At 49.4% G+C, this 24,029-nt stretch overlaps 13 protein-coding genes across 13 annotated transcripts; 6 read left to right on the top strand and 7 right to left on the bottom strand.

Annotated features, from left to right (window-relative positions):
- The first annotated feature begins 90 nt into the window (after positions 1-90).
- P174DRAFT_412802 (uncharacterized protein) lies at positions 91-1,129 on the top strand. The gene is made up of 3 exons (XM_024824322.1): positions 91-143; positions 255-369; positions 456-1,129. Exon 3 carries the CDS (start codon positions 542-544, stop codon positions 1,025-1,027), a length of 486 nt encoding a protein of 161 aa, XP_024678667.1. The 5' UTR covers positions 91-143; positions 255-369; positions 456-541; the 3' UTR covers positions 1,028-1,129.
- A 461-nt stretch (positions 1,130-1,590) lies between these two features.
- Positions 1,591-2,901, bottom strand: P174DRAFT_496318 (putative epsilon-lactone hydrolase; the record flags this gene model as incomplete). The annotated part of the gene is made up of 5 exons (XM_024830881.1): positions 1,591-1,731; positions 1,785-2,368; positions 2,416-2,548; positions 2,695-2,792; positions 2,844-2,901. 5 exons carry the CDS (start codon positions 2,899-2,901, stop codon positions 1,591-1,593), a joined length of 1,014 nt encoding a protein of 337 aa, XP_024678666.1.
- Positions 2,902-3,338: 437 nt separating this feature from the next.
- Positions 3,339-5,380, bottom strand: P174DRAFT_377056 (uncharacterized protein; the record flags this gene model as incomplete). The annotated part of the gene is made up of 6 exons (XM_024822727.1): positions 3,339-3,555; positions 3,606-3,910; positions 3,994-4,255; positions 4,305-4,881; positions 4,962-5,214; positions 5,282-5,380. The coding sequence occupies 6 exons, from the start codon at positions 5,378-5,380 to the stop codon at positions 3,339-3,341; spliced, it is 1,713 nt and encodes a 570-aa protein (XP_024678665.1).
- Positions 5,381-6,320: 940 nt separating this feature from the next.
- Positions 6,321-6,626, bottom strand: P174DRAFT_434489 (uncharacterized protein; the record flags this gene model as incomplete). The annotated part of the gene is made up of 1 exon (XM_024825881.1): positions 6,321-6,626. The coding sequence occupies one exon, from the start codon at positions 6,624-6,626 to the stop codon at positions 6,321-6,323; it is 306 nt and encodes a 101-aa protein (XP_024678664.1).
- Positions 6,627-7,023: 397 nt separating this feature from the next.
- P174DRAFT_445084 (serine hydrolase domain-containing protein) lies at positions 7,024-9,081 on the top strand. Its single transcript, XM_024828248.1, has one exon. The coding sequence runs from the start codon at positions 7,038-7,040 to the stop codon at positions 8,844-8,846; it is 1,809 nt and encodes a 602-aa protein (XP_024678663.1). The 5' UTR covers positions 7,024-7,037; the 3' UTR covers positions 8,847-9,081.
- An 819-nt stretch (positions 9,082-9,900) lies between these two features.
- Positions 9,901-10,548, top strand: P174DRAFT_377347 (uncharacterized protein; the record flags this gene model as incomplete). The annotated part of the gene is made up of 2 exons (XM_024822745.1): positions 9,901-10,080; positions 10,141-10,548. 2 exons carry the CDS (start codon positions 9,901-9,903, stop codon positions 10,546-10,548), a joined length of 588 nt encoding a protein of 195 aa, XP_024678662.1.
- A 297-nt stretch (positions 10,549-10,845) lies between these two features.
- On the bottom strand, positions 10,846-12,195 carry P174DRAFT_515276 (uncharacterized protein; the record flags this gene model as incomplete). The annotated part of the gene is made up of 2 exons (XM_024832156.1): positions 11,723-12,195; positions 10,846-11,255 (listed from the first exon to the last, which is right to left on the bottom strand). Exons 1-2 carry the CDS (start codon positions 11,946-11,948, stop codon positions 10,846-10,848), a joined length of 636 nt encoding a protein of 211 aa, XP_024678661.1. The 5' UTR covers positions 11,949-12,195.
- A 759-nt stretch (positions 12,196-12,954) lies between these two features.
- On the top strand, positions 12,955-13,564 carry P174DRAFT_288999 (uncharacterized protein). The gene has a single exon (XM_024821584.1). It carries the CDS (start codon positions 13,093-13,095, stop codon positions 13,519-13,521), a length of 429 nt encoding a protein of 142 aa, XP_024678660.1. The 5' UTR covers positions 12,955-13,092; the 3' UTR covers positions 13,522-13,564.
- P174DRAFT_288998 (uncharacterized protein) lies at positions 13,565-13,962 on the bottom strand. Its single transcript, XM_024821583.1, has one exon. The coding sequence runs from the start codon at positions 13,891-13,893 to the stop codon at positions 13,609-13,611; it is 285 nt and encodes a 94-aa protein (XP_024678659.1). The 5' UTR covers positions 13,894-13,962; the 3' UTR covers positions 13,565-13,608.
- A 789-nt stretch (positions 13,963-14,751) lies between these two features.
- On the top strand, positions 14,752-16,487 carry ergS. The gene is made up of 2 exons (XM_024821582.1): positions 14,752-15,873; positions 15,930-16,487. The coding sequence occupies exons 1-2, from the start codon at positions 14,856-14,858 to the stop codon at positions 16,382-16,384; spliced, it is 1,473 nt and encodes a 490-aa protein (XP_024678658.1). The 5' UTR covers positions 14,752-14,855; the 3' UTR covers positions 16,385-16,487.
- A 302-nt stretch (positions 16,488-16,789) lies between these two features.
- On the bottom strand, positions 16,790-17,479 carry P174DRAFT_434484 (GNAT family N-acetyltransferase; the record flags this gene model as incomplete). Its single annotated transcript, XM_024825880.1, has 1 exon — positions 16,790-17,479. The coding sequence occupies one exon, from the start codon at positions 17,477-17,479 to the stop codon at positions 16,790-16,792; it is 690 nt and encodes a 229-aa protein (XP_024678657.1).
- Positions 17,480-18,222: 743 nt separating this feature from the next.
- Positions 18,223-19,997, top strand: P174DRAFT_454215 (putative C6 transcription factor; the record flags this gene model as incomplete). The annotated part of the gene is made up of 2 exons (XM_024829218.1): positions 18,223-18,573; positions 18,603-19,997. Exons 1-2 carry the CDS (start codon positions 18,307-18,309, stop codon positions 19,995-19,997), a joined length of 1,662 nt encoding a protein of 553 aa, XP_024678656.1. The 5' UTR covers positions 18,223-18,306.
- Positions 19,998-20,165: 168 nt separating this feature from the next.
- Positions 20,166-23,544, bottom strand: tmpL (putative NRPS-like enzyme; the record flags this gene model as incomplete). The annotated part of the gene is made up of 8 exons (XM_024824321.1): positions 20,166-20,566; positions 20,617-21,946; positions 21,997-22,093; positions 22,153-22,440; positions 22,494-22,597; positions 22,654-22,736; positions 22,786-22,920; positions 22,971-23,544. 8 exons carry the CDS (start codon positions 23,542-23,544, stop codon positions 20,193-20,195), a joined length of 2,985 nt encoding a protein of 994 aa, XP_024678655.1. The 3' UTR covers positions 20,166-20,192.
- Positions 23,545-24,029: the final 485 nt, after the last annotated feature.

The raw sequence follows: 24,029 nt of genomic DNA, 5'->3' as shown, positions 1-24,029 counted from the left end.
TACTGCGAATATTTATTCTCAAATATATAACTTCTTATTATCGTCAGCTAGAACTCGCGGATTAATTAGTCAAATTGACAATTGCACGAGAATGGATGAATATCACTGTATGTTACAGGGCGGACACACGAAGATATATTTTGGTATGTTGCCAATCCCTCGACCTTCTCAAGCCCAAACGCTATCAATCGCCAACGTCGTGACCGCTGATTGATAATTTCAATAAGCAACATTAGTTGACATGAGTAACATAGGACGTGGGGGACATCTGGAATTCATGCTAGGTATTCTTTATTTTGTGCTCATTTACGGGAGAAGTAGAGATCACTAAACAACAACCTAACCGAATAATTGGTATCCGAGACCTCGGTATGATACAACATGAAGACTAATCAATGAATATACACCACCGAGGCCATGCGGTTGTATACTTCCGTCATATACTGTGTTATAAGACTGTCCAACTAAACTCTACACAAAATGCTTACAAACTCAAGACAAGCCTATCTCCTTCATTCGAACACCTGATTACACAACAACCATGAACTACCAAGTCCTGATCACCGATGAGCAAGATGCAAAGGTTGCCAGAAAGCGACGAGCCGTGTACCTCCGACCTTTCCTACTATTCTGGCTCAATTCCCTCTTCGCCGAAGTCATCTTCCTGGCCGTCGGCGTCTTCATCATGACCGGAACTCGCGACCTGATTTACAAAATCCTGTGGACGCTGGTCTTTTGTCCATTAGGCATGGGCGGAGCGATGGGTGGCCTCACAAACTGCTTCATTGTCGACCATTATTACGGAAAGAAGGCGGCTCATTTCACGGGGATTCTGGCATTGCTTGTTTTGAGTAGCTGCAACTATCTATGCTACAACCTGGACAAGCATTTTGGGTGGTTTGGGGCCTCGGATCATCCGTGGTGGTTTCATTGGCGGTATCCTATGATCTGGGCGGTTGGCTACTCCAATGGACTTCTTTTGTTCACGGATAAGGGCCAAAAGAGGCTTGCTGGAATGGGTCTCTGAGCTGCGAGAGCCGGCCGGCTTCAGACTATTTGGAAGACTGTCTTCGGATGGGGATAGTTGATGATACAGGTTTCACCGGTGCCAGAGCAAGAGAGGTTGAGGAGAGCAAAAGTCTAGTTCATTCTCACAAAGCAGTGGAGGGACTGTTGCTTAGAGCAATAACGACGAAGCCACGTGGGAGGCAGTACTGATGGTTTCTGTATCCTATCATAGACATTCATATGTGGCTTAAGCTCCCTTCTTGTTGTAACCAGGGGATTAACCGTAGTGAAATTTAGCTTGATGCTTGCCTGATGATATTGTAATCAAACAATACAGACCCTTGCCACCCGAGGCAATTCTAAAGTAGATTCATTTTGCTAGAGCTACTGCTTACCGGCCCAGATAGGTTCGCTTAACCCTTTCTGAGGCACCTTATTTAATCTTATACTACGTGATGTTTTCTCGACGCCCGACCTACCTTACTCCAACTACCACAATCTGCGCTGGAAAAGAACACGGTAAAAGAATATTCTATTGCAGCACAGGTCTCTTTATCGTGTACAGATATATATATGTATACATTAACGTAACCGTTGCAGCAGCCAGTGCTTCAAAGCACGCTCCTGCTGGGTTTCATGATAGTCACCAAACATCGGCCAGATCAGAGGCGCAACATGACATTCCCTGTCCCCAATCACCAGAGTTGTGTCGGGATTTGATATCTGTGAGGTATCAACCATTCCGTCTGGCAACATTAGATCCTGCAGCTACTTACTTTGAACTTGCTCACCCAAACCTTGATCGGGTCTAGTAGAGCTTCGTCACCTCCAGCAAGTACCAGAGTCTGCTGGGCCTTAATGTTGTCCCACCACCAATCTGGTGCCTCTGTTGCTTCGATGTAGTTGTTCGACGGCCGCCCATTGAGATAGGCTCTCGACCACTTTGTCGTGACGTCCTTTGCATCGATATCCCTATGTTCACTGGCTTCTACACTCGGCCAGCTGTGATGAAACGAGACCCATGGAGACATGAGGATAGCGCCTTTAATGGGCTCATTGATGACTAACTCGGGCACGTCTTCGGAAGGATGGGTTAAGTGGGATATTACTGCTAGGCACAAATTCGCGCCCGCCGAATCTCCAGCTAGTAGAATTTGGGACGGTGACCGTCCAACATCCTCCAGAATATACCGTAGAGCTTCGACGGCTTCTTGGAACTGAGTAGGATACGCCGCGTGCGGTGTTAAGGTATACGTGCAATGGAACCAGGCCGTTTCTATACCAGCATTTGCAAGACTCTTCTGTATCCGCGGCCAGAAGTCAAGGTAGGAAGCTGTCGCATCCATGGCAAAACCACCACCTGTTCTGATTATTAGTAGTGTCTCGTCATATTTGTGGGCTGAATACCATGGAAGTTGATGACGATATATTCCGCGGAGGGACTGCCAATCCAGAACCCTTTCAGCCCGCGGATATTCGAGACACAATGTGGCTTGAGGCCATTCTTTTGGCAGTAATGCAGGTAGAGTTGGTCATAAGACTTGAACATATACCTATCTCTGTTAACTGTGCCAATTTATCGGTCTTTGTGGTACTTACTGCAGTTGTAGCGGACTGAGTCTCATCGTAAGCTGCAGCAGTAAGTTAGTAGTGTGGATCGCACAGGCTACGTTTGCGGTACACCACCTTCTTAACCACAGCTTGGATTATATGATGATGATAGGTATCTGCCCCTGAAGGGCCTCGGAATAACCCTGTGACTGCAGCATATATTGCCTCTGCGACTGTTGAAGGTGAGTTAATGACGGCGTACAATATTTTAATCCTTGTCTTACCAACTGAAAGCCAGCCGATAAACGCATCTAGCTTATCCCAAACCGTCAGAGTGTGCATCATGTTCATGGGATTGTGCATGTAAATTGACAAGCTCGCTCGGCGAGCCGAGTACGCTCTGTTGCATTTTATGCGGGTTTACTCCCTGCCGCAATGCTGATTACTATTCAATCCCAATGACCGAGGTAGTATCCACCTAAAGTCCTCGGTACGTAACAGCATGAATAATGGGTAGTAACCGGGTGCCTGAGACTTATTGATATGCCCATCTAGATGAATTAGATGCTTCCTACTTGCTGAACTGATCATGCGAGTCCTCGGCGTTGGAGCGGTGGGAAGCAATGTATTCCGTTCTTTATGTAGAACACCCAAGGCACGAGCTCTGCTATGTGAGATTTAACATAAGATGATTGGGAAATTATCCTAACGATTAGACATATACCTCTTATGGGATCGCTTAAAATTCCGACGGCCAGGTGGCATCCATAACCATGTCTTCAAATCATACCCCTATGAACTCTTTTCCATTCTACGTAGCGCTCTTTCCCTGACATCCCTCCACTAATGCACCTGTCGAACTCCTCTTGCGCGCCTGGTTGGCCAGGTCGGAGCTTCAATCTATAGGGCCACTTGTCGATGATAGTGTGCGTCTCCTTCATCGCCGCCCCCAGCAAATCGGCAAACTCACAAAACTTAAGCGTCTTCGAATACCTACTCTCAGGATGAACATGCGGGGTCCAGGTATACAAAGAATCTGTACTCACCGGCCGAAGATGTCGTCATAGGTTTTGACCAGGTCCCGGCCAAGGTTGAACTTGATGAGCTTGGGATCATAGGCGGAAGTTGTCCTCCCTTTCACAGGAAGATATTTGAGAAGGCGTTTAGTGGCTGGACTATCTGTAGTCAGGTCCTGCATTTTGTCTTGATCGGTTAAGGTTTCGTCAACCGCGTTCATGAAGAGTGTAATCAGGGTCGCATGTGGGTTCTCTTGAGGCGTTTGAAGCAAAGGCACCATCAAACTTAGTGTGTGGTGAATTCCCAACCAGCCAGCATCCGAAATGTTGGACACCTATACAGATCCATCAGTGTGTTTTTTTGAGGTACAATTTCAGACCAAAATTCCGGTCCAGGGGACAGATGCTAATTGCTCACCTCGATTCTACTGAAAAAATCATTCTTGAGATGGCCAGGAAGGCAAGCAGCGTCGAGCTGAAAGAGTTTAAAGGAGAGCCTCAGACTCGGGAGCCGACCAAGGAAAGATCGAAGCATTCCGCGAATGTAAAAGAAGAGCTTGCCGTATATATCCGCAGTTGCAGGGCCTGTTGACGTAGCGGCAACCTCGTCTAAAGACCACCCGTGAAGCGGATCGGCATTGTCATTCATTGGCCAGGCATTAGCTGTATGGAACAATGTTCTGTCTCTACTAGCCTTTATAGCACGGCGTGATGTGGTTTCCAACTCACGGGTTTGGTTCTCGAAATCCATTACCTGAGGATCCAAACGGGAGGAGGAGGCCGTCCTCCCTGAACTTTTTGAAAGCGATTCGATGCGACGGCGACTGGCAGTACACGTATCGATCACGGTAGTCTTTCCGTGATTCAGCCAGAGTAATAGCTGCACGAAGTTCACGTGCACGATCAGCAGTCAAGCCAGCTGGCGGGTCAACCAAAGACAAGAGACGGTCCCAAGACGATCTTTCGAGAACGACTCGGAGAGAGTGCCGTCCAAATGCCCATGTCTTCCCTAAGAGGCTACCGGGCTTTTTGTCTTTGATCTTGTTGCAGACATCCTCGATCAGAGGTCGAACTCGATGTCTGAGGAGGTCAACGTGTGATTCGCGCACGAAAGCCGAGTACCAGATGTGAATGATGCAATCAACTGCCTCGTCAACTTGCTCAACTATTAGGGCAATAAGAAGCAAGATAACGTTGCGGGCCACAATTTCGGGATCCCGGTCGTTTATCGTAAGTTCGAGGGGGTAGCTATAGCTACTCGGAAGCTGGGCAATTGTCTTGACAACATTTCGAAGATCTCCTGAAGCTATAGACAATGGTATGTCTCATCAGCTCCCGACAAGGAATCGTATGGGCATCAATAGCGAAGTGAAATCAAGCACATACCAGCAAATAAGATGCGTATCACTCCACCATATTCTTCCCCTTCGTTTGATCCAAGTCGAAGGATGTCGAAGGCAGGGATGTTACCCCAGAGGTACTTCTTCATCCCAAACTGTTGTCCGAACCCTCCTGCAATAAATGAAGGCATTCGATTCTTCAAAACCCAAGCGGGCTGCCATGTTGCTTTATTGAGGTCCGATTTACAATCGGATCTGTGTTGCGTCCAGTGCGATTTCTGGCATACTGGACCGCAGTACTACAAAGTCAGATCTGTCAGGACAAACAGATAGAGAAAAGAGCTGCATGGTCAATGATGAACCCACAAGGACTAGATGACATTTGCTGCAAGTGTATCTGCCTTCTTGCTTGCAGTCTCTGTTTGCGAGGCCCCAGTTGGCGCAGATAAGCTCTGGAGTCGTCATTTTACTTCAATGCTCATCAAGCTGAATGAGCAATATCAGATTAGACAGTAACACGAAGCATCAATATGAGCCATACTGGGAAGATGTGTTGACTATGAGCTTCTACCACTATAAATATGAATAGTCTATGAACAGATGCCACATCTCTTACTGATAACCCCGCATGCACAGGTGTGCAAACATACATTATACTAAGGCGGCGTAACCTTGCACAAGGCTGGTTGACTAACGGAAGAGTGCTGTCCCTCGCCAATTGCAAGGCTTTATTCAGATTCCTTGAGGGATATTTGGAAACATCACCTTTCTCTTTCACCTCAGTGTCTTCTTAAAGGCTGTTTCCAAGATCTTCCTACGCCCTGATATTTATAAACAGTGCTCTACAAATTACATTACCCAGTTTCTTCTGCCTTATCTCTTTAGTTACATGGTGGAGAGCATAAGCAACCACGTCATGACTGACATCCGAGCCAGTCGCCTTCAAGTGTTCTATTATGTTGCGATAAAACGCCACTGCGACCTCAGTTGCCCACTGATTATCGGCCGCCACAGGGTTCTAATAACGTGTGGGAACCCAAGTGGTTTGAAGGCGCTGGCAATATGAATAACTTCGTTGGCTAAGTTGATGGACGAGTTATCTGCAGTGGAGCACACAGTCAAATAAGCGATCTGTGCAAGGCTATGTCGGAAATTCAGAATCCCGCTAGCTCTCGAACCATCAGACGCTCCGAGCCTCGTTTGTGTTCACCCCGAGGAACAAGCTACCTGACGACAGGTCCTCGGAATACGCGAACCCGTGGCATGCAAAGTGAACTATCCCACAGCTGCTAAGCGCATCCAAGACCTCACTTTTGAGAGGCTCTATGAAAGTGGAAACGGCAATAGAACTCGTGCTTTTCACGGTCTCCGTGACTAGTTCCATCTCTTTCTCCGTTGCCAGGGTTCAGACACCGTTCGGGACATGGCAGTCATGAGCATCCTTGTATTTCGCTCTAATAGGTGGCGCAAGTCTCATTCGCCGGCGTATAGTAGAGCCTGCTATGCCGTCGTACTCCGTAATGATCAAGGCATCGTTGCGAATCTCAGTGGCGTTAAATACCACAATGGGAGCGCGTCTAGCCTCGTCTATAAGGTCCGCTGTAGTAGGAGGTAAGAGGAATCGTCCAAGTCCTTCTTGCATACTAATGGCGGACTCCAAGTCCTTTAATCTGGGTAGGTCCTTGTACCATTCTGTGCCGTTCTGCGCCATTCATGTTGCCGTTGGCTTGAGCACGCCTGCGGTGGTGTCATCAGGCTGGAGCACGCCAAGGCCAAGATGATGAAGATGAGTAGCCTTTTTCAATCAGGGTTTGTTAACACCATTCCACAGTCCACAGCGGATTTTAATTTGTTATACTAAGCTTGTATAATTGTATACTGACATGCTAAGTAACCTCAGAATCTCTGCATAGCCATCTCCTTTTCCAAACGGTGAATGAATTCCTCCATATACATACCCCTACCTCTCTAAATATTAGTGCACAAAACGCACCAATGGATTAGTCGCTCATCAAGTCCAACGCCTTTTCATGACCCATCTTTAGTAAGCCAATTCTGGCTGTATTTATTTATCAGGCAGCACCATGTTCTCCCGCAATACGAGTTACCATCATCATCCATCATGACCAAGGTCAATATCATCCTCACACTGTTCAGCCTCATCCCCGCCATCCTGGCAATATGCTCGACGCAGGCCCCCTTCTACCCACCTCCAACTTACAACCGTCAGTCCTCTGAAGTATGGGAAGCCCTCGGCCTAGTAGAAGCCTCGCTGTCAAACTTACTCCGCAACTCCAACAACCTCAATACATCATCCTATTCAATTGAAATCACTTCATCACGGTCCACCCTATGGTCAACGTTCCATACCGCAAAGGATAAAAATATAACGCGACCTGGAGCCGAGAGAGTTGATGAGGCAAGTCGATATCGTATCGCAAGTATCACCAAGGTCTTCACTGTGCTGGGGATACTCCAACAGCATGCCGCCGGGAACCTCGCACTCGACGATACGGTGGACAAATACATCCCTCAACTCCGCAGCTCGCCTCACGACGGGACTAGAAGTACTAGTAGTATCCAGTGGGACAAAATATCACTCCGATCCCTGGCAAGCCAACTTTCTGGCCTACCCCGCGACTGGGTCCAGGGGGATTTCCTCACGGATCCCGAGCCCGTCGACACAACTACTAATTGCGAGTCTGACAACAGCCATAAGCCCTGCACCGCACAGGACATATTCGACAATTTAACAAGAAGGCGAGCCTTGTTTGCACCAAACACGAAGTCGACGTATTCCAACCTCGCATTCGACCTCCTCGGGCTCGTCTTAGCGAATGTCACCGGTACCACATACGAGGAATACATAACAACCGCAATCCTCCATCCCCTGGGAATGTCTCAAACATCCTTTGCCAAACCACCGGACAGTGTGTCCGTTCTTCCCAAGGGAAATGCATGGTACTTCGACGTCGATGAGGCTGTGGAGAATCCCACGGGCGGATTATACTCTTCTACGCACGACATGTCAATTTTTCTCCGCTATATCCTGGCCAACTACAAAGACATCGCAGACGCAAAGCTGAATTGGCTTCTACCTGTATCATTCACCGCTGGGATGGGGAGTTATTACGGCATGCCGTGGGAGATTTTCCGCACGGACAGAATTCTTCTCCCAGACGATAAGCGGAGGACCAGGACAGTGACATTCTTCACCAAAGGTGGCGGTGTCCCGGGGTACAGAACCATCATCCTCCTCGTGCCGGAATACGATTTGGGTATTACGGTTCTCACAGCTGGAGATGAGACACTCCCGGAAGTAATAGTGGAGATGGTCATTGTTCCACTGATTCGTGCGGCTGATGCGCTTGCTGCACGGCAGATTAAGGAAACATATGTGGGGAGATACACTTCTTCTACCAAGGAGCATATTGTCCACTCCACGTTGACATTAACATACACTTCAACCCATGGCCTTGAGATCAACGAGTGGATTTCAAACTCCACAGATGTGTTGAGCATCATATCCAAGCACTTTCAATACCCCAAGAACACAAAATTACACGCCCAGTTGATTCCCTCCGGTCTCTACAGAGATGAGAAGCAACTAGGAGAGGTATGGAGGATTGCAGCCGTGATGGATAGGGAGGCCCCCTCGGAATCAGTGCTAGGGCGATGGAGCGAACACGAGAATAATGCTGGCTCATGGTCGGGTTTCGCACCCGTTTCGGATGAATTCTGTATCAGCGATGTAGATAATATAATGTATGCGGGAACTCCTTTGAGCGAGGTTGTCTTTTGGGACAGGGATGAGAAGACTGGCATGTTTGGAAAGGTGGAACTGCCGGCCTTTAGAATCAATTTGACTCGTGCGGACCAGAAGGAGGAGGGAGTGCTGGATGAGGGATTACTGATAAAGCAGGAACTTTGAGCCAGTGGCGAGAACTGTGGGATATTGTTCGATGAATGCATCCTTGACCGGGTCTATCATCTCACTGGCAGTGGGCAATTCATCACAGGCTAGGTAGAGAGGTTTTGTAAGTATGATGACGAGCCATTTGATCCCCAACGATAGGCGCGAGCGCCTCCTCGAAGGCAATCAATTACCAAGGTATCTTCGGCCGCAGACGTTCCATACCGGCGTTGTTAGCTCATCCATAGTTGCCTTAGTAGAAAATACTTGCGCTGTGGTTTATCTGTCTATTGACTATTGATACTAAGCCCTCGTAGTCTTCCATCTGTGTGATCGATAGACTATTCAACTTTCGGGACAATGATGGAGGATATCTACGAGGAACTCATTGAGGAACTACGGCGAGACGGGCTCCGACAGAACGTTCACACTCAGTCCGCTGGGCAGTCGTTACTGGCGGTTTATGGACGGCAGACTTGGGTATGATGGATCCAATATCTTGGCTCAATTGCAAATCAATGACTGGATTACGAAGAACGTAAGTTCCTAAGAGTCCCCGCTTTTCTTCATCCTTTATGCACAAAGAACCATATACCGCAAGTACTTCCCCTATCGTGCCAGTTGTATTAATCGGAAATAGACGCCATCTTTGCACAAGAAACCAACTGATGTCTGGAGCATGGGGTGTTGTGTTCTCAGCCGTAAGCCTGATGCTCGCGGGGGACATGGTTCTTGTCTATAGTTAGAAGACAGGCTGAATATAATACACAAGTATTTTTCAATCTCCAACACAACATAGATGGGCGATTTCTTTCGGGAATTACTATATGAATAAACAATGACCTTCCTGGGATATCGTATATCAAATGTGACAGTGGTTAGTCTATTGGCCTGGGTAACAATGAACAGGTGTTGGAATCACCGATCAGAATACAGTATATGATCACCACTAACCACTCAGTAGACCCAAACCAGCGGGCCTGTAGTTGAAGGCTATTGAAACCCTGATGGTTCCATCAAACACTTCTCAAAGAATGGCAATACGGCATTGCAGCGATGCAAAACAATAAGAATGCAGTTTGCAGCTTGCAGCTTGTGCAGCATTACTACTGACATGCGTCTGAAACTAGAGCTGGACCCTCCTGGATTCGACCAGATTTCAGCAAGTTCTGACGGCGGTATAGCTCTATTCGGCAGTGGAGCCGGTACCTCTTCAGACCGGCCATCCGATGTGCCGTTGGTGGCTGTACAAGTAAGACAATCACACTACACGCTTCACAGTGTATGAAAACTGTTACTAATGATTTCGAAGGCCAAACGCCGACATGCTGGAGGATTGCACGGGGGTACTGGGCAGCCGGAGCGCTTCAATTATAAGATCCTCGGCCAAGAAGTGGCTGAGCTGTTAGGTATCGCCTGCGAGCAGGATCGGCTGTTGAACCGGCGTGAGGACCAAGAGGCGTTTCTTATTTCGATACACGGCACACAAGTGCGACTTGTTGCCGCGTACTTCACAGCCGACTATCTGCATGCGGTGAAGTCGAAGTTCCTTGCCGCCGACCAATATCTCTGGGTTCGCAGAACCAGGGCAATGGAGCTCAAAAGTCGACAGGGACGCGTAGAGGCCCTTAGAAATCTGTACAGCGGCGAGGCGAAGATGAACCAGATTCGTCTTACCAAAAGTCAGCTCCAAGCCACTTACGAGAAACCCCGACCCTGAGGTCCCCGACCTTCTGTCCGGCAAAACCGATGGCTTCTCCGTGGTTTGAAACAGACGTATTCCCTGCAGCAACAACCCGATGCCAAGGTTGTGCTTCTTACTTCATTGTTTCTACTGACGCAGGTAATGGCTTTGGCATTTGGGTTAAGTTGGAAAAAAAAAAAGCCGAGTAATAACATGTTCTATCAACAAGGAGGCTACCACGATTCAGGGAGTCCATAAAGTCACGGAATGTTGTGAAAGCTAGTATACCTGCTCAATTGGAAATCGGTCAGACTTCCCCCGGCTATGGCTATACTATGATATAGCTCTCCGAAGAAATGTAGTCTTGGTCAACTCCGGACGATTCATCACGTAGTTGACTACACCCACGAACATCACCAAGAATGCCCTGCGCCCTTCAGGCTCTACGAGATCAAATTCATGAGACCGGTAAATCTCCAAATGCTCCTCCAAAGGCTTTCCTTGACACAGCGCCTGCAAGTAGGATCCCGAAGCCACCAGTTTTGTAATTTGTACGCGGGTAAGAGAGGTACGACGCATATTGATGAGGAAAGACGCATACTCTCTTTGATGAGGATCCTTGTTGAAAGCGGCAAAAATGAGAAATAAACCATATGGCACCTCGCCTTTGATCTTATTCTCTTCCGTTGATCCTTCCAGAAACTGGATAGCTGTCAGTAGTCTGGAAGAGGCGGGCATAGCGGCTAATGTATGTACATTGTAAACTACCAGAGGAGAAAACGGATAGTTCTCTCCCTTGGGAATTCTGCCAATGGCCCCAGGACAATTAAGAGCCCCCTTGGCCTTGAATAATGGCAAGTGGAATGGTAGCGGTCCGGAATATGCCCAACTGCTCGAATATTAGCAACGGTTAGTACCGCTGAGAGAAAGATACAAACATCTCTCCAAGGCCATAGCATGCCCTGACCATCTCGAATAGGATGCTTGACAATGGTATTGAATTAGGCTCCTGATTGTCAGGGACTGGAAATGTGAGACGGTATGTCTCGTGGAAAACACCGGAAAATGCGTTTTCGGGGTGGCTGAACTTATCATATCGTGATCTGAAGATATCTTCTCTTGTTGGTTCCATGAACTGCCGACTTAGGTCATGGAAAACTAAGATTTCGGTTAGCTACAACATAATATTCGAGGTCACTTAAGAACATACCCTGATCGCCTTCGTCTGGGAGGTGCTCCTGACCAACCATCTCCGCTGCAGATATCGTGCCTTTTTCTTCCACATTGAGTATGCGTATGTGTTCTGATGTCCAATTCTTTGGTTTCTGTAGTAGGAATCCAACCATCTGGCGAGAAATATTCGAGATATCCATCGTTGCCGGAGCTAGAGCTGAGGCTGTAGATATGAAAACGTCGTGGTGGTAGTAGCTCCGCATGATATCATTGTCATAGCTAGGTCATCATCAACACACATGCAGAATTTGGTTCTCACTATCTTCCTTGCTGAATTAAACTTCAGGCCATTCTGGTTTACCTCGTCATTCAATAGATAATGACCATCACTCGAACACCTTCCTGCAACCAGTGGCCTTGCAGCGAGGTGCGGCAATGATGGTATTCCAGAAATAGTGGCGTACCCCATCCGAAGAACATTTTCGCTCCGCGCATAAAGCGGCGAAGTTGGTACGTACAGTCCTGCTTCGAGTAGATCGGAAATACAAGGGCAAAATATAAGACATATGGGGGCTACGGATGACTCCTATCGCTTCACTGGAGATGCGCATCCTCAGCTGAACTGTCACCAAAGTCAATGAAGAGCCAGACCAGAATGCATCTTTGTTGTTTAGTATAGCCGCAGCGCTTTGTTGGAATGTCTCGCAGACCAGTCTGCGGAGGATACATGTTCAAACAAGGTCTCAATCAGTCATCTCATTCAGCTTCCTTGTCAGCCGGTTTCACAAAATGGTCACTGCTGTCTTCAGATAACGGCAATTCGTTCAACCCCTCCCTGAGCGAAATGACTCATTTCTTTACCTAGTAGAGCATGATCGTTTAATTGCTCCTTGGGAAAAGAATTGCGCGCGGCGTCTAAGAACAAGTTGACACAGCAGTGAAGTCACGCTCTTGGAGATTGAGCCAATTCACTTTCCAGGGATCGCTTCGCTGCAAAGCTCTGGCACTGATATATTGAAGAATGCAGTCTGCTGCCACAGATGACAACAGCGATGCAAGTCTGGGATGTTTCAAGGAAGTACAACTCGGGCAATCTAGCAATTTGTCGACTTGTCTTACCGAGTCTTTCATGTATTCAAGGCACTTGACGGGAATATCCGAGTATTCTTTACGGTATCCTAAGTATATCCGATAGTGACAGTTGGCTGGAGGCAAATGCGTTCACATGGGTCTTTGACGCCATCCACAAACTGGCGCAAACCCCCGACGGCGAAACACCTCCCGATGATCTTGGGCCGGGATTGTAAGTGTCATGATCCGTGAATATCCTCTTCCCTTTCTCAATATTTCCTGCTAATATAGCTCTCAGTTGGACTCCACTATGCGGATTCCCTTTCCACTTCAAACATGTCGAGTCCGCGGGTTCTTGAGGTGCAACGGAGCCATTGGTTGGGCGCTTGCTGGAGGGAATCTATAAGAGCAACTTTTCCATCCGCTGATCTTTGGAATGTGAGTTCTCCAGATATTATGCCTGCTTCAACCGACAAGAGACCCGATACTGAACATAGAATGAAGCGTGAGATTCCTTTCGGGCTGTTCCTTGCCTTTGCAGCGTTTGGCCGGAACCCAGCTCTCGAGGAATACATATCATTTGTTTTCAACCTTCGACGAACCTCTGTGCAAGTCACAAAGATAGTTGCTATCAGGCCATATCTCCGAGCACTCTGTGAGGGCCGAGAGCTTTCCGAGCATCTACGGATTTATCGGTCGGCAGAATACGACCTTGCCGAATGTGATGGGAGGGGGGAGTTCCTCACGGTCTTCTTTGGGTCGTAAAACACTCTGTCAGCCAATTAGTAAGTGGGTTGACTGAAGGATTGCCAGGAAAGACAGTTGAATGTCTGCAGGCGGGGGCTGGAGATATTAGTTGATATAGGAAAGTCTGGACAATATCCGGGGACTATGCCGAACAAGGGACGCTGGTTTATCGAGGAGTTCAACTAGATTGGGGAAATTGCTTTTCAGGTTGAATCGGTGAATTAACGCCTTAGTTTGGAAAGGGGCATGTAAGTCAGAGACTCCTATGACTTTTCCACCTAGTCTTCGGCAACATATGACAAAATACATGGAGACCCTTCTGGTTATTCTCGTTACAATGGTGTTTGAGACGGTAGCAAGCCATAGAATGACGAGAAACAGCTGTACCATTGGTGCGCTACTACTGTAGCTCAGTTTCTAAACATGTCGGTCTTCGATAGGAGGGCTGAACATTTATGGTTGCCTGGAGTTCGGGTTCCGAGGACGCCAGCATCCAATGGTGAATTGGCGGCAAAACCCGAACCTGAATAGGTCCCTGAAATAGGGTCCAGACAGATAAATCATGCTGCCTAGCTTCCAGTCCCCTATTGGCTGTGGATACGGCTATGCGAAGCTTGTTTCCCACTCCACACCGGCCCCTATTTTGAGCATCAACGTATGCTGGCTCCCTAGACGTTCCGTTACTAGGTTGTATCTAATTTCTTCTTGACTTGGCTGGACTGTGAGTTGGCTGCAAAGAAGTTTAGTCAATTAAACGGCCATCTCAAATATTCAATACCAGTTTGGCCTGTCTAGTCAAACACAGAAAGTAGATATCACATGTAGAGTTTCAAACAGTGCGTTATTTTCGCTAGCTAGGTTAATCAAAGCTTGTCCGGCCGTAAGGCTGCAACATTTTTTAGCGAGGCTCTGACTCCCCGACTGTAGGGCAACGACAAGAAGGATGGAATGGCGTCTTGAAAAGGCTAGCAGCCTGCTAGCCACCCGAGCCACCCAAGCGAAAGCGAACAAGCAGCTGAAACAAGAAACAGTGGATATTATTTAGGTTGAAAGCTTTCTGTTGGTCATTGCGCCCTGGGAGATTGGAGTATTCCGAGGAGCATGACCACTTTTTACCAAATCTGGAGTGGCTTGGGGTTGTCATATCGGCCCATCCGACTAGGGCAGCCCTGCCAGGGTTTCGGAGGGCATGGCCTGGCTAGGCTGAAACCTGCGGTCATTAAAATCTATGTTCTGCTCCCTTTTCTTTGCTTCTGATCTGTATTACGAGGTCGATCCATTGAACCTACGCAAGGTTTCCATCCTACACGTCGCCATTGTTCCATAAGACTCGAAACGAATTATCCTTCGGTATGGCGCCTGATAATACCCCGTTCAGCTTAAGTGAAAGACCCGAGACCCTCAAGAAGACCAAGAAGACCAACAAAGAACGGAGTAAACGCTGTCGGGCTGAATGTAATAAAACAGAAGAGTGCAGAAGAGTCTTGCTGGCTGAGACCATCGGACGGTCATTATGTCACGGCCATGCTCGCCTCACAAAGGGCGTCAACCATATGTCTCACGACCAGTTTGAGCACCATGAGCCCCCTGTGAAAATGTCTCCATCAGCCTGGCTGTCAGTTCCCAGTCACACCGGTCGTTCCAGTGGTAGCACACGCAGTAGCACGAGCATATCCGACGATACCCTTTCTGCTAGGTCCTATGACACCTTGCCCACCGGCTCTAGCTGCATCAGCGAAGAGGATGCGCATAGCCAACGAAACAGCTCCATCAACGCCAGCCGAAAATCCCTCCCCTATAAACGCATCGTCAGCTTGGACGGACTGGTCCTCCTTGAAGACGTGGAACGACTGGCAACTCAATATGGCCAAGCTTCACATATGGGGCTGCTTGACCCCAGCTACAACGTCTTCGTGAATGGAGATCGCACCGGGGGCTTATGCTTCAAGGTTCTGAACAAGGTCGCGATAGTGATGGGCGATCCTATGTGCGACCCAGCGCAGATATCTACCGTTCTTGATGAGTTCAATTGTTACCGACGTCGACAACGCTGGGATGTCTCACTCCTGGGTGCCGGCGAAATGCTTGTGCGCTACGCCAAAGCACGTAACAAGAAATGGACCGTCTTGCAGTTTGGTAAAGAGCGTGTCTTGAACCCTCTGACAAACGAGGTTATCCATGAGACCAATGGGAAACGTATCCTCACCCAGAATCGACAGCTCCTCAATGCAAGCAAAGGCGGCATTACCTTGCACATTTATTCACCGTCCCTGGAGACAGACTACGAGTTGGAGATGGAGTTGTGCGCAATCTACGATGAGTGGCGCATGGCCCGCAACAAGTCGGGAAACTTCAAGCCTTCATCACAGAGTATGACCCCTTCTTAATGCCGAACCTCATGACATACATTTATACTCGAGCGCAAGACGGAAAGGTGAACGGTTTCGCAGCCCTACGATGGATCGGTGGCAAGAATGGATATCACGTCGATCCGTGCATCGCCGCCCCTGGAGCGCCAAAAGGAATCAGCGATTTGTTAATATTTGCCTCAATGGCTTGGCTGAGGCAGATTGGCGTCTCATACCTTAGTTTCGGGTATGAGCCTTCTGACTCGTTGGCAGAGGTATCAGGAATGCCTGGTCCTCTCGCACATCTAACGCGGCAAATATACCGATATACATTCCAAAGACTCCCAATCGGCGGAAAGAAGACCTATTTTGGCAAGTTCAAGCCGGATGAGGAGCAGGATTCTCCTTTGTATCTGATTTTTCCGTCGAAGATCCCGGAACCGCGACATGTTATCGCTATGGCTCATGTTGCCAACATCAGCATCCGCAGACTGTTATTCGATCACCGTTCCAAGCCTTCGGTCCCGCAATGATTTGTACTGTCCCTGCAAAAGTCCTTTCTAACAATGCGTAATTGTTCTAGGACCCTTACTCTCTTTTGACTCTTTTTTCTTGATTTTGGGTATACACTCTTTCTCCTGGTCCCTTCCAGCCGCTGTTTAGGCCGCGTTTGCTTGGCTTCTTTTATCCTTCCTTACTTATCCTCCCTTATAATGTCTTTCTCTTGAGCGAGTTCATATGTCTGTATATATTCCGTTTGATGTTTCTGACAGCGATCAAAGTATAGATTTCTTTGCCCTTCAATGCATGTTTAGAGAGAACGACAGCCCGTTTACCGCTTTATGTAAAGCCTGCGTCAACGCCGTAACCTTCTTCTATGCGATACTGCTGACCTCCATATAATCCAAGCATCCATGCTGGCTACATTGTGCCGTCCTCTATACACGATCTCTGGTAAAACGCTGCAGCATAACATGACCACCCCGCGCACAGAACTTCTCCTGCACCTCGTACCCCTCCGGCAAAAGATCCCCTTCCCCGTTCGCAATCAGTGCTTCAGCAAGGGTACAGCTTCCCACCTCCTCAAAGCCCAGTTGCTGATACAGCCGTGCAGTTGCTTCCATCCCCCACTTAACCATCAACCGAACCTGGACATTCTTTGGCTCGGCCCGATACCCGACAAGATACTTGATAGCCTCCGCACACAGTCGCTTCGCGATACCCCTCCCGCGATGCGAAGATAGTGTGTAAAGACCGAGAAGCTGCCACCGTTCCTCCTTTTCATCGGGGCCTGGTTCTGGTTGCCCGGATGCTGCTGGCAGCGTGAACTCCTCTTTGGTTCGGGGACCGAGCAGCGTTAATTGAGCCACCCATTCGAGGTCGTCTCCGGTGGATGCAGTAGACTTAGCAGGGCGTGCGGCGCAAACAAATGTCTCCCTGTCTTGTTGCGACAGGCGGGATTTCCAGTATTCCTCTGTGAAAAGGGCTTCTGATTCGTAGGTTGCCGCAAATGACGACGGTGAGAGCTTGAGGGCCTGCAGGCGCAGATCTCTGTATCGCTGTGCTGAGCGAGTAAGATCTTCTGTCTTCGGGACTCGAAAGTAGGTATAGTGGTAATCTGATGTCATATTGTACATGAGTATCAGAAAAAGGAGAGTTGCAAATAGAGTTGATTTTGCGAGGGAGTCAGTGACGGTTTTTAGTTGTGGCAACCAGAAAATATATCCGCTAAATCCGCACCATCCGCAGCTGTATGGAGACGCCAATTTACCAGCCGGTTTCGCTGAGGACCTAGTCCGTAGAATAGGCTATGAAAGTTGAATAAGCTTCTGACGCTCTATATTACGTATATTGCTCCTTTCTCCTTCGTAACTGGCAAAAGACGAGACGGGGACAGCAGGAATTTCTGATACAACTATATCAGCTGCCAGCGTCCAGATGTCCGCTTCTATCTGCGGCTGCCACCTAGACTGGTCATAAAATCTACCTGACCAAAGGCAGCATCTTCCCAACTACATTGGACCTGGATACAGCGTAAATCACATATTCCATCCGATTCCGAGCCACTGAAGTAACACCGCCATGAGTCGACCGAGAGGTGTCATTGACATGATGCAGAGGATATACATCCTCCGAAGCTTGAAAGACATGCCCTAGTGCTGACTGGTCCAACCAGGCCATATTGCCCAAAGAAAACGTCTGGATTCTGCTGTTGTACTACCAGTGAATGTTAATACCTAGATATAAGCCCTGACCCCCAGCGCTACATCCGAAAAGGGAATGGGCGCAAGTGACGAAAACTACGATATTAGTATTAGTAATCATTCCGAATCGTGGGTTTTTCTTGATGGCACTCGCCTTGAATAAGGATTGCAGATGTCGGCTCCGAGAATCTAATATTGATAGAAATGGAGTTGCGAATAAACAAGGAGTCGTGTGAAGCCAGAAGACAAGGATGTCAGGCCTGCTGAAACGGCAGCGTCGTTCCAAGGTTGCCTGTGAGCCATGCCGGACCAGGAAGAGGAAGTGCAACGGCCAGCAACCATGCGAGATGTGCACTGACTCTGAGTACACATGCCACTATGACTTGGGGTCACGGAAGAAACGAAACAAGGGCCTCGCCCTGGGCACTCTGACGGCAGTCCGACCGGCTCATGCGCAGCAGGGGGGTCGCATTCAGAGTCCCCAAGGGCACCGACTCTACCACGACCATCACCACCTGGTGAGCGATTTACCAATACTGTACAACAGTCGATCGGACCAAATTCGGGTGCCGTCTTTGTGCAGAACCTGGGACTCAAGATCGACCCTGTCAATGCACTCGATCCTCAAGTCTTCGCGTGGAATATCGGGCTGCGCCAATTGCCGGGCAGCTTTATGGCGATGCCGATAGTGAATATCATATCCGCCGAGGAAATGACCGCTTTGATGCACATTTGCTTCGATAAGGTCGCTCCGTACTACGGCTTCGTTGACAAGGATAGCTGCTATGAGTATATCTCGTCGAGATGGGATCGACCGTCCGCTTTTGAACCCTGCGATGTCGTTCTTTGCGGAGTGGCCGCGATGGGCTACTTGTTTTCTCGAAGGAAGGCAGTGGCTGCAGAGCTGCATCTGGTTGAGTCGGCCAAGTCGGCTCTTGAACAGCGTTCTGGACGCGAGATACCACCACTGATGCTAATCACGGGATGGGCTCTTCGGGTTTCTTACCTGCGGTTAACGGCATCGCCTCACACGGCTTGGCTGGCGAGCTGTTCATTAATGCACCTCATTGACGCGTCCGGTCTACACCTGGATCCGTCATCCAGACATGCGCTCTTACGACCGACACTGAATATCGACGATGATATCAGACGTAGGCTCGTCTCGTTTGCCCAGTACATCAACACATGGGTGTCCTTTGACTTGGCACGATCACGAATCATCTTACACGGCGCATCATACTCAACCCCGTCCAGTCGAGACGGAGATTTCACGGCGGAGATGTTGGATCTGTTGCCCCTTTCCGAGAGCCTCGACCCCTACACCTCGGTCGACGCCGTCCAACTTACCACCATGTTCGTCAATATCATGCAGAGCAATCGCGCGCAACCCCCGTCCGTTCTCTCTCAATGCAACCTCCTCTTATGTATCTTCCGACGTCTGCGTGCAGTTCACTCAACTCTATCCCCGAACCTTATGGGCCAAATGTTGGAGCTAATTGCGAAAGCTCTCGCTTGCGCCCGGGAATTAGTAGACGCAAACTGTCCCTGGAGTCATGTGGCTAATGTCCCTTTCCAGATTATCTGCACGCTACTAGCAGTGGATAGTCCAGAGTCGTTGTCCCTGTTAGACGACGCCGTGCAGACCCTCAAATACGTAACGGATGCGTATGACACAGGGGTTCTGAGGGATGCATACCGAACCGCTGGTTCCTTGATTCTATTACAGCAGAGACGAAAGGATCACGATGCGGGCCGTCTGAATACTATCTTGGGCCTACACTTCGGCCCTGATCCTGAAGCCATTTCCCAGCGACGACAGAGTATGCAGGACTCCGAGTCGTTTAGGGACTTGGTCGCGGATTTGTCCAGTTCGGAGAACTTCGATTTTGCGCAGTTCTTTATCGCGGATAATCCTTGGAATGCACTGGGAATGGATAGCTAGAATTTTGGATCCCAGTCCCGTGATTCTGGAAGAAGACGAGCTGGTCTCCCTGAATGATGTTTTCTTGCAGACTGTCATCCCACAGCATGCACAAATTTACAGTAATGGTATACAGTCCAACAGACGACGGACTATATAATATGATTAAACAGAAATACATACATCAACCTCAATAACCCCCACAACACGAACAAGCTAACTATCCCAAATAGCCCCATAAGCAGGAACCCCTCTCGTCTCCATCCCATAGACTACCTTCTTAGTCAACTTCTCATTCGAAATCACAATCACAGCCTCAGCCTGAAACTCCTGCACCGCATCCCATGTCAGCCGCACCAAATCCGGCCGACCCTGCTTCTTCGTGTCGTGCACGATCGCCCCGTGATCCGCGGCATACACGGCGTCCACGACGTCCTTCCCGAATGTATCGATGGGGTTTGGCGTTGACCAGACAAGCCGGAAGGGGCATGTTGGCACTTGGATATGCCCGAGGAGAGGGCCGATACCTGAGCCGGTGCCTACTAGGACAACGCGGTTGAAGAGCGTTGCGATGCGCATTACGCCGCAGGCTGTTGGGGATAATTAGCAGAAGGATATAGTGAGAGAAGAGGAGACTTACTGGGAATATCGCGGACCCAAAAGTGGGTGGGTGGTTTGCTGATCTGCCGTCCTGTCCAGTCCCCTGCGCGGGAGACTACTAGTGAGTACCCCTTCGGTCTACCGTTCACGGCGGTTGGAGCAGGGACTGTCGCGAATGAGTGCCACTCGAAGAGAGGCCGCTCGGATAGTCTGGTAAACGTCCCGTTGACCGGCATCGTGTAGTCAAAGTGAAGCCGCACGGCGTGATTGGAGAGGACCTCGGCGTCGACGGGGACCTTCCGGAGGAAGATCCACGAGCTTGCAATGCTGGCCGTGATGACGAGGAGCATCCAGAACTTAGGGGAAGAGATGACGGCCCGGCCCAGAGATTGTGCGCCGCGCTGGTCCCGTATGGAGAGGATTGTTTGGATCCAGATGATGCCGAGGATTGTCCAGCCGAAGAAGCGATGGATGCGCTCGAATGTGTTGTGACGCTGCTTTCTGAAAGTCGGATATGCGAAGCCGATCATTGCGAATAGAAGGAGTAGGACGATTAACGACAGCGTGAGGGTTGCCGGCGAGACTTTCGCAAGCACTCGTGCATCGTCGACCTGGTTGTAGATATTATACCCGATAGAGCCGGCAAACCAGGCCGTAGCGGCCATTGCAGCGCCCGAGTGAACTCCACCAAGATGGTAGATTTTTGCACACCGGCGACGGATCGCCAATGGCCATGACTTTGGTACAGAGCAGCAGATTGTGTAGAGGATGTTGATGACAGCGTCCTGGCGGACGAGAACGGCAATGGTGAGGTTGATGAAGGCGATTGTTGAGATCCATTGGGGGCCAATCTTTGGAACGAACAGAACGCACAAGAGGGCAGCAATATTTGCCATCCAGATGAGCGTGAAAAGCCTCCGGTAGACAATAAACACGCGATATCTGAGTCCCCGAACGACCTTCCGGTTTTTCTTCTCCGCCAACGGCACGGGTTTGTGGAGTGATTCTGAAGAATCTGATCGGGTTGACACTGTTTCGCGAGAAGAGCTCAGAACAACATGCTTCTTCTCGTCTAGTATCTCCGTAACACATTGGGATGACTTCCTTTGGGGACGGCACAACTGAGCCAGGGCCCGTTTGTCGATTTTGCCATTTGGCGTCAGTGGAAATGCATCCATCCTATGCACTTGCGTTGGGATAGCATAGTATGGCAGTCTCGCCTTCAAGTGGGCCTGTATTTCCTGCGAATCGACCGCCTGAGGAGTGACGAATGCGATAAGGTCTCCTTCCACCATGATGGCGGCAGCCTCCATAACACCCGGGAAGGAGGCCAATGAAGCGCTCACACCATCTAGTTCGACACGGAAGCCCTACTGCGTTCAGTACTGTAAAGATCGGATAAAGGAGGCGAACGGCCTACCTTGATTTTGACCTGATCATCATTGCGTCCCAGCGTCTCCAAGTTCCCATCCGGAAGCCAGCGGGCTAAATCGCCGGTATTGAACATCATTGAGTGACTGCAGGCAATCTCTGTCAGCAAGAAGCATTACAGTAGGACAAACTGCCTGAGACGCACCCATCATCTACAAAAGGGTCATAGCGATATCGCTCGGCAGTCTTCTCAGGCTGTCCAAGATACCCTCTTGTGATGCCTGCTCCACCAGCCCACATAGTCCCGACCTCTCCAATTGCAACTGGAAGTTGCTTATCGTCCAGTATGTACACGCTGGTGTTTGGGAGAGGTCTTCCTATAGTTAATTGCTGAGCGAATTTGTGTCTGTGCATGGTATTGATGATGGTGATCTCTGTTGGGCCGCAGCAGTTGTAGAAGGTTGCTCCGTTCGCCACCCATTTGTCGGCGAGACTAGACGAGTAAGTTAGCTCTAGTCGAAGACACACTCTGTTGATAATGGCTACCTCTGAGAACATGGCTCGCCGGCGGTGGCGATGCAGCGGATATTGGGGAAATCTTGGGGACGGTATCGACGGAGTATGCTCGGGGTGCATATCAGCGTATCAATCTAGTTAACTCGGCTCAGTTTACCTGCATCGAATATCTTTTGAATCTTGGACTCACCTGTTGTAGTGCCGCGTGCCAATCCGACCCTCTTAGGACCAAGGTTGCGCCATTACAAAGACTCCCCAGTATTTCCCAAGCACCTAGCAATGTCAGTACTACCTTTCGTCATCGCAGTTCTGTCATGCTCACCCATGTCAAAACTTATGGACAATACTTGTCCCACCCTCGAACCACGAGACATGCCCAGATTGCCGGGCGCATGGCAGACGACGTTTGTAACATTTCTGTGCGTGACATCGACGCCTTTGGGGTCGCCGGTGGTACCTTCACAGCCAGTTAGGTTTAATTCGGTGCACAGAACGGATAAAGCTGACCAGAAGTGTAAATCACATAGCACCCGGAACTCTCGTCTCCCTCGCAGATCAAACGAGTGGTGTCAACCCGGAAGCCAGTAAGCTCCGCCTCCGCGAGTAATTCCTCCAGAACCAGAACCGAAGATAGTTGTGGAAACGGATGCAGTCGCGATCTAAAGGTACCCGTACACAACGCTACAGTATTCTGGGACTGAATGACAGCATGTTCCAGTGTCTGGTCCGGAACAACAGCGCCGTCGAGGGGAATATACTGCGCACCGCACATAAGGATACCTAGAATACCAGCGACCATCTCGACACTCCGTTTCGTGACGAGGACAATCCTACTGCCAGGGACCACACCATGATTCTGAAGTCGAAGTGCAATGAACTGGGCATATCGAAGCAGATTATCATATGTAACCTCTACCGATTTGTTCTGGGAAAGATCACAGACGGCGACGGCGTCAGGATATTGCTTCGCACGATCTTTGAAGGCATGGTGCACAGTAGGATAGGGAACAGGGCGCTGGGGGCCGAAGCCGAACGATCGGAAATGATTTCCGTCTCGAGGTGAGACTAAAGGGGACTCCATTTCTGGGGGACTTTGTAAAAGAACCAAATCTTGTTGCAGGAAGTAACCCTCCCGGAAGGATCAATACGATGCAGGAGGAGTCCCTCGCAGGATATATGTGCGCCCATTGTGCTACGGTCTCCCTGCTGGTGACGAACAGACACCTGTTCCTTCCAGCCAGGGTTGAGGGAATTTGGAAATATTGTTGGCCCCGCGCCCCGGCGACAGATTGATTGCTGACCCACCAGTACAGCCACCTGGCCCCGGCAGTCACGGCCAGACTGTAGGATTGCGGGATAGCAGTGAGACAAGCTGATGCATCGCGACGGTCCATCGACTCGATTCGGATCCTTCAGGTGTGCACGACGTCACAGTGTGAGTAGCAATGGGCTGGGCATGCGGGGTCAAAGATGTCGATCATGGGCCGTCTTGGTGATGGTTCCTGGGACCCTTTCGGATATTGGTGGCTTTACTCGCTCTAGGGTCACTTTAAGTGGAGACAGGAC

Source organism: Aspergillus novofumigatus, assembly GCF_002847465.1.
Source record: "Aspergillus novofumigatus IBT 16806 chromosome Unknown P174scaffold_8, whole genome shotgun sequence".
Classification (NCBI taxonomy): Eukaryota; Fungi; Ascomycota; class Eurotiomycetes; order Eurotiales; family Aspergillaceae; genus Aspergillus; species Aspergillus novofumigatus.
Note: the sequence above shows the minus strand (reverse complement) of the source record. Positions and strands in the feature narration are given on the sequence as shown.